The following is a 15,542-nucleotide window of genomic DNA, read 5'->3' on the forward strand; positions in this document are numbered from 1 at the left end:
GAAACATGTGGTAGACTCCCCAAGACTCAAGAAATCTCTGCAATCTCTGCAATTCTCCATCTGTGATCCTTGGAGAGTCTTTGGCCACTCAAACTTTCCTCCTCACCGTGCATTAAGACAGTATAGACACACGTCACCTTCCTGGCAGATTCGTAACATCTTTAGTTGATTGGAACTTCTTAATTATTGCCCTGATGGTCAAAATGGGGATTTTCAATTCTTTAGCTATTTTCTTACAGCCACTTTCTATTTTGTGATGCCCAAAAATCTTTTGATGCACATCAGAACTATATTCCTTGGTTTTACTCATTGTGATGGATGATTAAAATTTGGCCTTTGTGTATTCGTCATATTTAAACTCCTGTGAAACAAGAAGTCATAGCTAGACAATTTCATGTTCTTAGTCACCCTGGTGTGCTAAATAAAGGTAAATATTAATGGGAATATACTTCAGAGATATTTTACTTGTAAAAAATTCTAGGGGTGCCAATAATTGTGGCCGACGTGTTTTGGAGAAAAACATTTATTTCGTAATGTGATTTCCTTCCCACTTTCAATTCTTTTACTTCAATGAAAGGTTAGATTTTTGCGAATTTTTTGAATGAAAGATCAGAAGGATGAACAATGTAGATTTATATTTTTACAGCCATTTTTGATCATATTTACCAGGGGTGCCATTAATTCTGACCACCACTGTATTAGGAAATATATTTTCTTACATTACATTATTCATCCTAGATGAGTACGTTTGGTCAAAATGTATTTAAGGCCGTAATTTCACAAGTACAGTACAAAAGGTTTAGATCACTCAAATATGGAAATTCTTGAAAATTTCATTTTCACACCCTCATGTCGTTCCCAACATGTACTGTATAACTTTTGTATAAACTTTTTGATTATCTCAAAAAAGGATTTTCCCATGTGTATGTTTAAACTTTTGGGCTTTTACCCAAGGTCATTTTGTACAGTCTGACAAACACCAATCGTAAACAGAAGAAAATCACAGTGTATACACCTGGTGTTACAGACAGTGTGAATTTCAAAATACATAGATATTTCTGCTAAATTAGATTATCTCTATCAACCAAATTAGTTTTTTTCAGAATATATCTTATAATCAAAATTATGGTTAAGATAGAGAAGAACTTAAATACAGAATTGGCTTGACTTAGAGATAATTATTATACTAAGTACAAAATAGCACAGACCTATTCTTCTGTCCTGAAGATGGCTAAAATAACATTGCAAACAGAGAAGACTGAGGGCTTCTCATGCAGTTGGAGGTTCAGCTTAATTACCTTAAATATTAGTGATCCACAAGAAGCTGTCCACACATATGCTGGTGAATCTGTTAAGAGAGGAAGACCGGTCAACTCCTGTTTTGCATTTTGATTTAACATTTCAGAGAACAGGCAATCTGTTCAGATCGCTTAGCCCTCGTACTGATACACCCACATGACTCATCGCTATGCTGCACTCACTCACTCTCCTGTGCTGATGCCAGTGACTGACGTCCCGCTGCCATTCTTTAAAAGCCTGCGGGCCGCCACAGGGAGGGAAGCCACAAAATGTCCCCTGAGAGCCCTTAGAAAGCACCCTGCTGCCACTGTGTTCCTCTCACTCTTTCACCATCCTCTTTTGAACCTTCTCTACTTGTGTCACTTCTCCTTCTAAAAATCTTAATTTTCTTGATGTAGATCAACAGCTTACAGTGACATCAACCCCATTTCCCAGTTTCTCGCTTGCCTATCCCTGTATTATCTCTTTTTATGGGGTTGTGGTCTGTAAGAAATGATAATATCTTAGAAATATCTTAGAAGTGCTCTTACAGAAAGCTTGCTTACATGGAGGATGGCCTTCTTCAGGGAAGACTGTGTTTAGAGACACTGAATGCTGTGCAACTTAAAATTATAATAGAGATGTATTCATCAGAAAACTGAAATTTTGGTTGGAAGATATTGAAAATATTAATGGGTTTTTATAAAATGTGGTGCCACTTTGGAATGCAGTGTTTATTATTTTTTATATTAATTAAATTCTATTTTATCTTATTTCCACTTTTAATAGAGAGGATGAGATGGACGGGAATGCTTAAGAGATGACATAAACCAGAATTGATATTGTGTCACTAGCATGATAGCAAGCACTTAACACTTGGCCAACACTTTTTTTTTCTGGACGCATTTATTGTAAGAAACAATTTGATTGTGCCCCTTTAGGCACATGTGCAGTGTGCATTCATTGCAAATAAAGATCAACAAATAAATACATTAAAACTAAAACTAAAAAGTTTTTGTTATTATGTATTTGCTTTGTGCTAATTGCATAGGTCATGTACCTACCCAGTCTGTGTAAAATTAAACTGGTAAACGCATTTAATGAATTCTCCAGTTTGATTGTAACAGTTCTCCTTGATTTCTATCTTTGTAGAGTATTGTGTGAGGGAAACATGGTCCATGACCTCCAGATGTACTTTATTTTCCTTACAAGGTCAAATATGTACTCAGAAGACGGCATGGATATTGAATTTCCTAACTGCTCTCTTCAACATTTCTTTCTCTGTCCTTGTCTGAAGACATGTTTTCTTGCAGTAAATAAGTAATTCCAATTTTCTTTCATTGCTCTGTGGTCTGATAACTGTGGTAAACTCCTAAAGCTATCAACCATTATGTATTATAAGTAAATATTCCTACTACTTGACAGTTATCACTGACATAGGTGTGCTGTCTCTGTGACAAGCCCAGGCTCTGTAAACAGAAGATGATAGATAGATAGATAGATAGATAGATAGATAGATAGATAGATAGATAGATAGATAGATAGATAGATAGATAGATAGATAGATAGATAGATAGATAGATAGATAGATAGAGTGTTTCTTTTGCTTCCTCTGCTGAAAGTATAACTGTATATTCTATAATCAAATTATATAAAAAGTATAATTTTTTAATTGTTTAGCTATGATTACATTATTAATCTATGTCACTGGTAAACTGTGGAAAAACATTTCAAAGCATCAAATGAATTGTCTCCTGTTTCAAAAGATCTGTACACAAATCAGTTAAGATCAGTTTAAAAGAGTTTGTGTAATTGCAAAACATATGAAAACCAAGACAAATGCTTAATAAAAGCATAATCATAAGCAGTTTGTTCACACTAAGAAAAGTGATATTTAACACATAAGCAAGTTTTGTTGTGGTCTTGCTGAGATCATACCAGCACCCAAAAGACAACATATGCTGGTCCACCAGCATCCAAACCTGGTCCCAGCATGCAAAACACACCTTATGCTGATCCACTAGCACACCAGCATCCGATGCTGGGGACCCGCAACCCAGCAACCAGCATCCCATGCTGGTCCCAGCATGCAAAACATACCTTATGCTGGTGACCAGCAATGTTGGATTTTTCAGCAGGGATGAGATAAAAAAAGAAGAAGTTATTTTAGTACAATCAATGTTTTCGAATACGATTGCCTTTATTTTTAATCATTCATTCTGTTTGTATGAAGCCGTTGCAATGTAAGGCTAAAGCAATCAACTGCAGAATGTGGAAGGTATAGATGAGCGGTGTTTGAAACAGCCTTGAACCGGGTCCCTATTATGTGGCATTCAAGCGGCTGGGATATTGGCTACCAAGACTGAGATGAGATCTCCTCCTGTGAATGTTGGTGATGGATTGCTGTACCTTCCAGGTTTGAGCTAGGCAACGCCCCAATATTCCTGTAGAATAGAGTGACAGGCAATATATAACACATCAGTTTGGGCTGACTGCACCAGAAAAACTTTATTTTTCTCTGTCTGGAGAGCAGCCCTGAACTGCTTGAATCTGTTGAATTTTTCCTCTCTTTCTGTGATTATGTCATCCTCTGTTCTTTTTTGCCTGCAATAAAGAATCAGGGTTACTTGCTGGGAGTGTTTAATTTGAACACAGATATCTTGAAGAGATTGATGAATCTTTCTGCAGTTTTGACTAACAGTAAGACAACAATGCGACGTTAGAGTGTGATTGAGTAGCGATATTTAGAGAGCAGGGTGGTTGATGGACAGCTTAATAATGATAAAAATACAGTTTGAAAAATAAAATACATTATAAATACATACTAATATAATACAGTTTAATGATAGGCTGGGCAGTATGACATATATGACATATACATACCTTTGCATAGTACTGTATATACGATCATACTGGAGATTTTGCAACTTTTTATCCCATAATAGATAGTAATGCAGATCTGCATATCAGAGAGAAGGACTGCTTTACGTTATTAATACATGGATTAGTATGAAAATACAGAGCATTTAACATTTAACAACCCGTTGATACACTAATTGTTATATGTAAGATCTGTGTTTCCCCCTTCATTGTGTTTTTGGTTCAGTCCTGTGACCTAGTGTCCCATGATTGTTCTAATTAGTCATGTCTTTCACCTGTGCATTGTCAATCACCTCATTAGTTATCTTGTTAGTCCCTGTGTATTTATACCTTGTGTTCTCCTTCAGTCTTTGTCCGTTATGGTCAATGTAAGTGTGAGTGTTTGGTGTTTCCCCTGAGAATTTGATTATTAAAGGAACACTTTGACTTTTTGGCACTTTAGCTTATTCACCGTATCCCCCAGAGTTAGATAAGTCCATACATACCTTTTTCATCTCCGTGCGTGCTGTAAGTCTGTAAGTCCACCGCTAGCCTAGCTTAGCACAAAGACTGGATGTAAATGGCTACAGCTAGCATACTGATCCCAATAAGTGACAAAATAACGCCAACATTTTCCTATTTACATGTTGTGATTTGTATAGTCACAGTGTGTACAAATAACAAGGTCATATGAGACGCAGCCATTTTTTAAACGTTTAAATACTGGGAACTACAGTGAGGAAAATAAGTATTTGAACACCCTGCTATTTTGCAAGTTCTCCCACTTGGAAATCATGGAGGGGTCTGAAATTGTCATCGTAGGTGCATGTCTACTGTGAGAGACATAATCTAAAAAAAAAAATCCAGAAATCACAATATATGATTTTTTAACTATTTGTGATGCGATCTGGGAAAACCCACCACATGGTGAAATTTTACCTATTACAGGTTTTGATATCATATGGAAGCTGGTATCAAGCCCTTTCCAAATCTGTTTTTATTTTTATCATAGCTTGTTGGTAGCAAAAGTTATGTTTATCTGAATTCGGCCGATCGCTATGATTTTCTGGAACGGAATTTTGAGAAAAACAGGTTTAAATAACTGTCACCGTCGGGACGCGATTGTTATAAAACTGCGTGACGTTATAGTTTAAACAGGCTTGGCGCGAAATGCGCACTAATACACATTCACTGTACATGTTATGTGGTTTATTTTATAGGTAAACTATCTTTGTAGTGTTAAGAGACGGAGGTGTATGGGATATACGGCGATTGTTTTTTTTTTTCACCTCTGCGTTAGAGAAAATGGTCGCATAGAATGCATTAGAGAAAGAGAGTATTTTCAGCTTGACACTATAAATCGCTGTTTTTCTGCACTAAACAAGGGAATTTTGCCACGATATTTTCAGAGATAAGAGAAAAGATGTTATAGAATAATAATTTAATGAAAAAAAAAATTTGACAAAAAAACTGACATTCAAACTATTTTTGAATTTACTGAAAACGGCCCAGCGCGACATCCGACGGGTTTTCCTAGATCGCATCACATTTATTTGTATGATACAGCTGCAAATAAGTATTTGAACACCTGTCTATCAGCTAGAATTCTGACCCTCAAAGACCTGTTAGTCTGCCTTTAAAATGTCCACCTCCACTCCATTTATTATCCTAAATTAGATGCACCTGTTTGAGGTCGTTAGCTGCATAAAGACACCTGTCCACCCCATACAATCAGTAAGAATCCAACTACTAACATGGCCAAGACCAAAGAGCTGTCCAAAGACACTAGAGTCCACTGTTGGAGCAATCATTAGAAAATGGAAGAAGCTAAACATGACTGTCAATCTCCCTCAGACTGGGGCTCCATGCAAGATCTCACCTCGTGGGGTCTCAATGATCCTAAGAAAGGTGAGAAATCAGCCCAGAACTACATGAGAGGAGCTGGTCAATGACCTGAAAAGAGCTGGGACCACCGTTTCCAAGGCTACTGTTGGTAATACACTAAGACGTCATGGTTTGAAATCATGCATGGCACAGAAGATTCCCCTGCTTAAACCAGCACATGTCAAGGCCCGTCTTAAGTTTGCCAATGACCATTTGGATGATCCAGAGGAGTCATGGGAGAAAGTCATGTGGTCAGATGAGACCAAAATAGAACTTTGAGGTCATAATTCCACTAAACGTGTTTGGAGGAAGAAGAGTGATGAGTACCATCCCAAGAACACCATCCCTACTGTGAAGCATGGGGGTGGTAGCATCATGCTTTGGGGGTGTTTTTCTGCACATGGGACAGGGCGACTGCACTGTATTAAGGAGAGGATGACCGGGGCCATGTATTGCGAGATTTTGGGGAACAACCTCCTTCCCTCAGTTAGAGCATTGAAGATGGGTCGAGGCTGGGTCTTCCAACATGACAATGACCCGAAGCACACAGCCAGGATAACCAAGGAGTGGCTCTGTAAGAAGCATATCAAGGTTCTGGCGTGGCCTAGCCAGTCTCCAGACCTAAACCCAATAGAGAATCTTTGGAGGGAGCTCAAACTCCGTGTTTCTCAGCGATAGCCCAGAAACCTGACTGATCTAGAGAAGATCTGTGTGGAGGAGTGGGCCAAAATCCATCCTGCAGTGTGTGCAAACCTGGTGAAAAACTACAGGAAACGTTTGACCTCTGTAACTGCAAACAAAGGCTACTGTACCAAATATTAACATTGATTTTCTCAGGTGTTCAAATACTTATTTGCAGCTGTATCATACAAATAAATAGTTAAAAAATCATACATTGTGATTTCTGGATTTTTTTTTTTTGATTATGTCTCTCACAGTGGACATGCACCTACAATGACAATTTCAGACCCCTCCATGATTTCTAAGTGGGAGAACTTGCAAAATAGCAGGGTGTTCAAATACTTATTTTCCTCACTGTATTTTCTCAGAAGGTGAAGCACTGCTACTTGGGCGGAGTGATTAGCGCAGCACCCGAGAAGTGCCGTTCCGTCAACAAAACCAACGTGACTAACTAGCTAGTAGCGAACGTGATTCGTGATCATGGCTGACTTTGAGGAATTGTCAGAGGATTTTTATTTGGTATCAAACCAAGATCCAGAACCATATCGTTTTGAGCCAGAATACACAGACGAGGAGTTACAAACTTTGGAAGCTGATAGACAAGATGCCGAACAGACTGAGGTCGAGGGGAGAATCAGAACGGGAGTAGCCTACTATTTCACAAACAAGGTCACTGTTTCTCAAAAATGAAAACGTTGGAAAATGTTGGCGTTATTTTGTCACTTATTGGGATTAGTATGCTAGCTGTAGCCATTTACATCCAGTCTTTGTGCTAAGCTAGGCTAGCGGTGGGTGCGTCAAACAGACTTACAGCACGCACGGAGATGAAAAAGGTATGTATGGACTTATCTAACTCAGGGGGATACGTGAATAAGCTAAAGTCCCAAAAAGTCGGAGTGTTCCTTTAAATGTTATTTCTACGTATTCCTCGTCTCCATGAGCTTTGTCCTACGCGTAATGTGACACTAATATGTGACCCTGGATCAATCACATGTTGCACAGGTATATTTGTGGCAATAGCCAACAATACATTGTATTGGACAAAATTATCGATTTTTCTTTAATGCCAAAAATCATTATAGTCCAGTCATTTTAAGCCAAAATGGGGGTCAACCTTGAACAAATTGCAACAGAAGCAAACTCAACTGATTTTGTATTCTCAATATGTCCTGAGTAAGGAAAAAAAGCCCAGAAGAATCCCATTAGGGGAAAGTTTTGAAAAAGACCCAAATATAGCCTATTCATTCTTTTTCTCACGTGAATAGGGTAAAAATTTTAACCTTTAGATATCACCATGAAAATTACAAGTTTTTTTAAATTGTTTGTTAACATGGACAAACGGAGCATAATCTAATTATGTATGTGCTAATTTGCATAAATACCACAGCAGATCTAAACATTGGGTATAGCCAGGTGAAAATGTCTTGTTGAATCTTGTTGACATATAACAGTAAAATACTTAATGTTAAGGTCTGAATGGAACCCATTTTGGCTACCCATGAGCATTAATAGCATTAAGCATTAGCCTTTATTAATTATTATTGCAGAGATGGGGTTTGGGGCTTGGTCCGTTGGACTGTTTCTGGGGATTCACTTTTTATTTTACCTACCTTTTGTCTTCTGCATTCTCCTTACCCTTGTCTCCTGTTCTTCGCACATAAACAGTCCCACAGACCCAGACCCAAACCCCAGCTCTACAATAATAATTAATAAAGGCTGGTTTAAAGTACTTCTTCCTGCCTCTATGTATTAATGCTCATGTTGCTGTTATGGTAGCTATGCACAAAATGTATCATGATTATATGATTAGTTGCATCTTATTATTTGCATTTTACATCGTTTGTAATCCTAGTGTCAGAACACACCTGCAATATTTTTTTGGGTCACAACCCACCATTTGAGAATGAATAGTATATATTTTTTTCAACTATTTTCTAGAATTTACAGTATAAATAACTGTAGCATCGTAAATATAGTTACCATAATAAAATACTGAAGCGTAAAAAATACTTACCATGCTTTGTTTAATAATTGCATGTGAGATGTACACAAATCTGCTGAAATAAACAACATTTATTATGCATGATATTTATTCAAAATATGAGTTGGATTAATCGGCCTGGACAGTATAACGGTCTGTCACAATTCTAGGGTTTTTATGTTGAGCAGTGAATGCATGTGAAATATGTTTACAGGTTCCGTGGCAGAAACAGTCTGAGCATATGAGCTATTCTTGTGTTGGGCACATAAGCCATGAAGGAAGGAAGAAGTGAAGGATTATTTATTTATTTCTGAAAGAACCTGTCAGAATTGCCTCCAAAGGATTGCAGTCATGAATGGTGGCCTGGTTCCCTAGTCCATACGTTAATAAATAATGGATATGTCAGGGCAACGTATGGGCTGTGCGTTATAATGAGCGTTCTGGAGCACATCAGCACACTGCCTGGACTGGTATTCATCTCGTGAAGAGACAAGGGTCTCAGCCACTGTCAGTGAACCCCCAACCCCCATTGTTTCCCCGTCAGCCTTCTGTTTCTTAAACTTTACCCTCTTTTTTTAACCCACAGAAAACTTTTTAGCAATGTAGAGGACATTCCTGCATATTTTTTGAAAATATACAAAGAAAAAAGAGAAAATATACAGCACTGGTCAAATGTTTGGAAACATTGTGTTTTTGAAATTAGTTTTTAATTTCACCTTGGCATTTTTTGCATTTATTTGCAAAAAAATACAGTAAAAACAGTAATACTGTGAAATATTATAAAATTAACTGGTTTCTGTTGTAATATATTTTAAAATGTAATTTATTCCTCTGATGGCAAAGCTGAATTTTAAGCAGCCATTATTCCAGTCTTCAGTGTCACATGATCTTTCAGAAATAATTCTAATATGCTGATTTTGTGCTAAAGAAACATTTCTTATTATTATTAATGTTAAACACAGTTGTGCTGCTTATTTTTGTGGAAAATTTTGTATTTTTTGATCAATGCTAAATAAACGTTTATATATATATATATATATATATAAAAAAAATTTTAATGGCAGGGTGTCATGATTAGGCAAACTGTCCCTTTCATCCAAGGCTGTTTTTGTTTTACTTCAGCTGATGTGTCTTTAATGTATGTCAGCGAGCGTGTTTCACTCTTAAACTCATCAACGTTGACAGCCCACTGCTGATTGAATTTGAGTCTAAGCATCATCTGCCATTATCATCCTCATGGTCTTGAGTAGTTTATCTGCGGCCTCCACGAATCACCATATCAGGGCTGCTGGGGGTGGGGGAGAAGGGATGGGATTGGATAGGATGCGTGTATGTCTGTTTGTGTGCGTGAGACAGAGAAAAAATCTGTGTGCATGTTTTTGCGAGAAAAATTTGCATGTGTTTCAGTGCATATATATGTCTGTGTGTGTTTTTTTGCCATTTGATTAGGGTTTGATTATGAGTCAGCACTCATCTCTCCTCTCTTTCCTTCTACTCTCTCTCTACCTCAATCAGAGCAGGACATACTTGTTGTCCATGTCATTAACTGCACCTGCCATCCCCAATCAGTGTCAATGGCTGTTAGGACCCCCACTGCATCCAGAACTCTCTTTCATTCAGCCTGCCTGATTTTGGCTCTGATGTGTCTTCCTTTTGTGAGCAGGACATAGGACTGTGTTCTTTATTCAGTACATCTCAATCACATAAATACATCCATGCTGATTATTGAAGGCTTTAGGTAAGAATAGAGGATTAATAAAATTAAAGTGATTTTACAGTGTAACTTTCGGTAATTATAGTGTACCTATAAAGTACTTACATGTAAGTATAAGGGAACAATATGCTAAATTTGGGGAATAAAGGGGTAACAACCAGGATAATAAAAAATTATCTATACTGTTAGTATTATAGAAGGGGTACTTATTCTACTATTATGATACAACAATCTGACATTTGGGAGCAATTTAGCAAGAACATAAACTGCGTACCTTTTTGTAATAATGATGTACCAATACATACTATATTGGCTTTTTAAAAAGTACAGGTTACATATCTATGCATTTATACAGTAATCTTTTTAACTTTAATCTTAAGTGCACTGAAAACTAAAACTATTGCAACTTTTGCTTAAATATTGGGTAGCTTGTTATAATAACTGTAGTAATCCATACGACCCCAGTGGATGGATCAGTGTCTTCTGAAGTGAAACTATGGGTGTTTGTAAGAAAAATTATAATATTTTTAACTTTTTAAACTGTAGACTATTGCTTCAGACCAACTGTAATAAGTTGTTTTTCAAATAAAGGTTTCCGAATCAGTGATATTAGATGTGTGCATGTATTTTTATTGTACTTAACCTGTAACTTCATGGAACAAGATGGTAACAAGCACCACTTTAATTTATGGCCCCGCAATGTCACACTTACCCTGTAACTACATGGAACAAGAGTATATTTCCCAGTATATAAAAAAAAATGCAATAGTTTTAGCTTTACTTGCCTTGAAACATGTAAGCCCAAACTTAAACATCCACATTTTTGCTATTAAAAAAAAAAAAAAAAAAAAAAAACAGCTGTATAAATGCATAGATATGTGCCCCGTAATTTTTAAAAAGCCTATACAGTATGAATTGGAACACAATTATTACAAAAAGGTCATAATAGTAGAATAAGTACCCCTTAGTTCTATAATACTTGCAGTATACATTTTTTTTTTTATTCTCCTGGTGGTTACACCTTTATTCCCCAAACTTTACATATTGTTCCCTTATACTTACATGCAAGTACTTTATATGTGCTCTATAATTACCGAAAGTTACACTGTAAATTTGTCTTAATTACGCAGTACTTTCCGGGCTGTAATCTAAAGCGTTACTCAAATCCTTAATATAATAAATATATTCATATAGTTATATATTTAGCATTTTAAATATATATTTTAGATCCTTTTTAACTGTATCCCCAAACCCCCAAACACAGCCACTTTTCTTTATAATGTAAAAGTTTTTTATTGTGTGTGTGTGTGTGTGTGTGTGTGTGTGTGTGTGTGTGTGTGTGTGTGTGTCGTCCTGGTAATAAAAGAAAAGATGGCAATATCCAAAATCTATGTGCTCGAATATACAGATTGTTCAGTATAAAAATCATTATGTCCATGGAAATGTCCTCATAAAACATACACACACACACACACACACACACATTATAAAGAAAAATGGTAACACTTTACAATAAGGTCTCATTAGTTAGCATCAGTGGTTAACATCAGTTATCAGTGGCTACATTAGTTAACATGAACTAATAATGAACTGCACTTCCCTTTCGTGGTCACTACGAGTTACGTCGTCGTCGTCTCGACGTAATGTCTCCGTTCCCTACTCAGGGAACGAGGGTTACATACGTAACCGAGACGTTCTACAGAATTCATTAGTCTTTGTTAATGTTAATTTTAACATTGACTAATACATTATTAAAATCAAAAGTTGTATTTGTTAACATTAGTTCTTGCACTAAAGTAACATGAAGAAACTGAGAACAGCTGTATTTTTAACTAACACTAACAAAAACAAATGCAGTAACAAATGCATTGCTCATGGTTAATACATTAACTAATGTAACAAATGAAACCTTGTTGGGTAACACTTTATAATAATGGTCAGGTGTAAGTCATTTATAAGTGATTAGTTAATGATGAACTAATCATTTACAAAACATTCATAAATGATAAGCAAGGGATATACTAACATTTTATGTATGTTTTGTAAATTCTGTTACAAGTCATTTACAAGTGATTAGTAAATGAATAACTAATTATTTACGAAACATGACTATGAGGTCATAAATGATTAATAAGTGATATGTTAATTATTTTATGTATGTTTTGTATATTCAGTTATAAGTCATTTACAATTGATTTAGTTAATGATTAACTAATCATTTACAAACCATGAATATGCTTTTCATAAATGTTCATAAACTTTTTTTTTTTTTGTATGTGTGTAGCAATTAGAGGGTGCATAAAGTGTTGTAAATGCTTTGAATACACGTACAGACCATTTGTAACAGTTAAGAAAGGTCTACCAATGATATGTAACACATTTATAAGTGATGAATAGTTTACACTTTAGATTAGGGGATGCAGAAAGTGCTGTAAATTATTTATTAATGCGTTTACACATCATCTATAACAGGTGTTGAACACTGTAGTGTGTACTGTGGTGAGGGTATAGACCGCTGTCTTCTCTGAAACAGATGGAGTCTTTAACCACTCTGCACCTGATGTGAGCAAAACATACAAACAATTTTAACATAATTTATTAAACATTTATTAAATTATTAGTTAATCATTAACTAACCACTTATAAATGACTTACAACTGAACGTTATTATAAAGTGTTACCAGCTGACTAATCTCTGTATTCTTGACAAAGGCTAAGCTTGGAATGCAGGATTATATACATGTATACCCATGTATTTGTCCTGACATCTTTTGATTGGAAATAAAACCTCAAAGTTACTTGCATGTCCCCGTTGTATCACTACCCCCCAATCTCCTGTTCTCTTCTCCCTCCCTCTCTCTGGGTGGCTTGATGGAGTGATTTTGATGGAGTGCGCAGGCGGGAGAGAGCCGTCATCGAGCTGTGCTAATTGAGCTCTCTTTGTGCCTGGTCACAGCAGTGAGGCGAGGAGAGACGGCTGGAAGTGAATTTGAGCAGCACTCAGGAAGCCTCAACCAGATCAATAGTGCGAGACTTAACAAAACGCAGACATGCCGGCCACGCACATCAGGGTCATTACTGTCTACAGCGAGCCACATTTCCACCAGGGACTGATCAATGGGGGAATATAAGCCACAACTTATTTCAGTGGTTTCTCATTCAAATTATTATTATTATTATTTTTTTTTATTTTTTTTTAGAAAAATCTCAACACTGGGATTTTTTTTTTTTTTTTTTTTTTTTTTGTGGTTGGCAGCTATACAACATAGTATATGTATATGTATATGTATAACATTCTTCATAAGAAGAAAATTACTCTACTTTGTCCCTGTCTCTTTCTGTTTCTATCATCGTCCTGCACTCTTGGGCTAGGATTTTGGATGATTTTTTGCTTTACCCCCTATGATTCAGAACATTCATTAAAATACTTTTTTGCTGCTCAGCCATTACTCTTAAAGTATGAGGTCAAAAGTTTAAATGTCATTTTTCATTAAGCACAACAAAGACTCAAATAACCACGGAGTACTTTTTTTATTATTATTATTTTTTTTTTTTATTATTGAGTGCAAACTGGAATGTCAAGTGTGAACATGAATGTTGAGTGCAAACATAAGCAGTTTTTAGGAAAGTGTGGAGTTTCAATAATTCTGGAATGCCTTCAGTGATAGATGCAGTTCTCAATTTCCCAGCAATGCACCCAGGTGTAGGTTACTTTATTATTTTACTGTTTACTGATTTTATTTATATTATTGATGTTCTTGTGTTTCTTGTCATTTTAATTTATTTGTGATTATTGTGATTATTATTGATTTAGATGACATAGATCTATATATATGCTGTTTGAAAAAAGGTTCTTTTGACACTCATACCTATTTTGATTTATGTTACATTATTTTGCCTATTAAAATCTGTTGAATGCTCCATTGCTTTGAGCTTTTAAGCTTATATGTCCATTATCCTAGACCACTGGCTCAAATTTTGTCTCAAAGGCTTTCTTATTTATTTATTTATTTATTTATTTATTTATTTATTTATTTATGTAGTTAGGTAATTAGACACATCATACAGTAGATTACGAAAGAACCAAACAGTACTCTCTGGACATGAAATAGAAAAAAAAAAATAAAAAAAAAAAACATGTGTGATATACTGTAAATTACATAATTACTACACTGAACATGTGCTTTACTTTAACACAGAAAAAAAATTGAAATCGTTGTTTCTGTCACATGCTCTATTTTCTGTATGGTTCACCTAAAAACAAGAAAATCTTTACCCTTTACTCTTTCTACCCTGTGGTCTTCCCTACCCAGTACAATTGGGAAGTATGGTTAATTGTGCAGTTGTGGAGGGAATCTAAAAATAATTTTGAAATGTATTTGTTACTTTACTGTATGCCCTGTTTTGAGGAAGAAATGTATTTGTTCATATGAATATTCAAGCAGGAGACATCAGGACAAAAACCTAATAAGATGCAGGATTTATTGTCTTCTTTTATGTCAGTTGCAGATTGAATAAATTAATAAGCAAAGAGACTTATTTGACTTTTGACTTTCTGGTAAACATTTGGATTAATGTAGCGATAGGGTGAAATGTAGCAACGTTTAATGCATTAACTAATGTGGGGCTGATTCTCTATACTTTCCTTTTGTGTTTTCTCTAGAGAACACCGGTAAACAACGGGGAAGCATTTCGATGGTTCTTTTAGAACTCTGAACCAAGTGACATCATATGCAGTGGTCACAGACTTACTACAAAAGGAACTTGCAGGGCAACAGGGACCCAAAATGAAACCCAGACTGTGGATGACAGAGCATGAGAGAGGGTGGGACAAAAAACAAAAAAACACCTTTGTAATTTTATTTCCTGTGTAATTAATATTGTAATTTTGGCAGCATCATAATGTATATTTTTCAGTGTCTATCAATGTGTTTCAGTGTCTTGGCTGTGCAAGTTGCAACCATTCTTGTGAAGAACTGAGTAGACAATCATTACAAACAGGAGAAAATAATGTGGCCAAAGGTATAACAAACCTCTTTCAAACACAACATAAATCTTTAGATCTGGAGCAATAATCATAAAGGTAATTGTTCTCTGCCATCATATTCCATATTTCTCTGGAATGATCTTAAGAATACCTCTTTT

General features: G+C 35.9%; 1 protein-coding gene across 1 annotated transcript in view; it reads left to right on the top strand.

The window, feature by feature from the left end:
* cxxc4 (CXXC finger 4) overlaps positions 1-15,196 on the top strand; it is a 35,359-nt gene extending 20,163 nt beyond the window's left edge. Inside the window, exon 3 of the mRNA XM_084402925.1 lies at positions 15,061-15,196. Coding sequence (XP_084259051.1) covers positions 15,061-15,105 — 45 coding nt within the window. The 3' untranslated portion in view covers positions 15,106-15,196. The remainder of the gene's footprint in view (positions 1-15,060) is intronic.
* Positions 15,197-15,542: the final 346 nt, after the last annotated feature.

This window comes from Rutilus rutilus (genome assembly GCF_951802725.1).
Source record: "Rutilus rutilus genome assembly, chromosome: 2".
Taxonomy (NCBI): Eukaryota; Metazoa; Chordata; class Actinopteri; order Cypriniformes; family Leuciscidae; genus Rutilus; species Rutilus rutilus.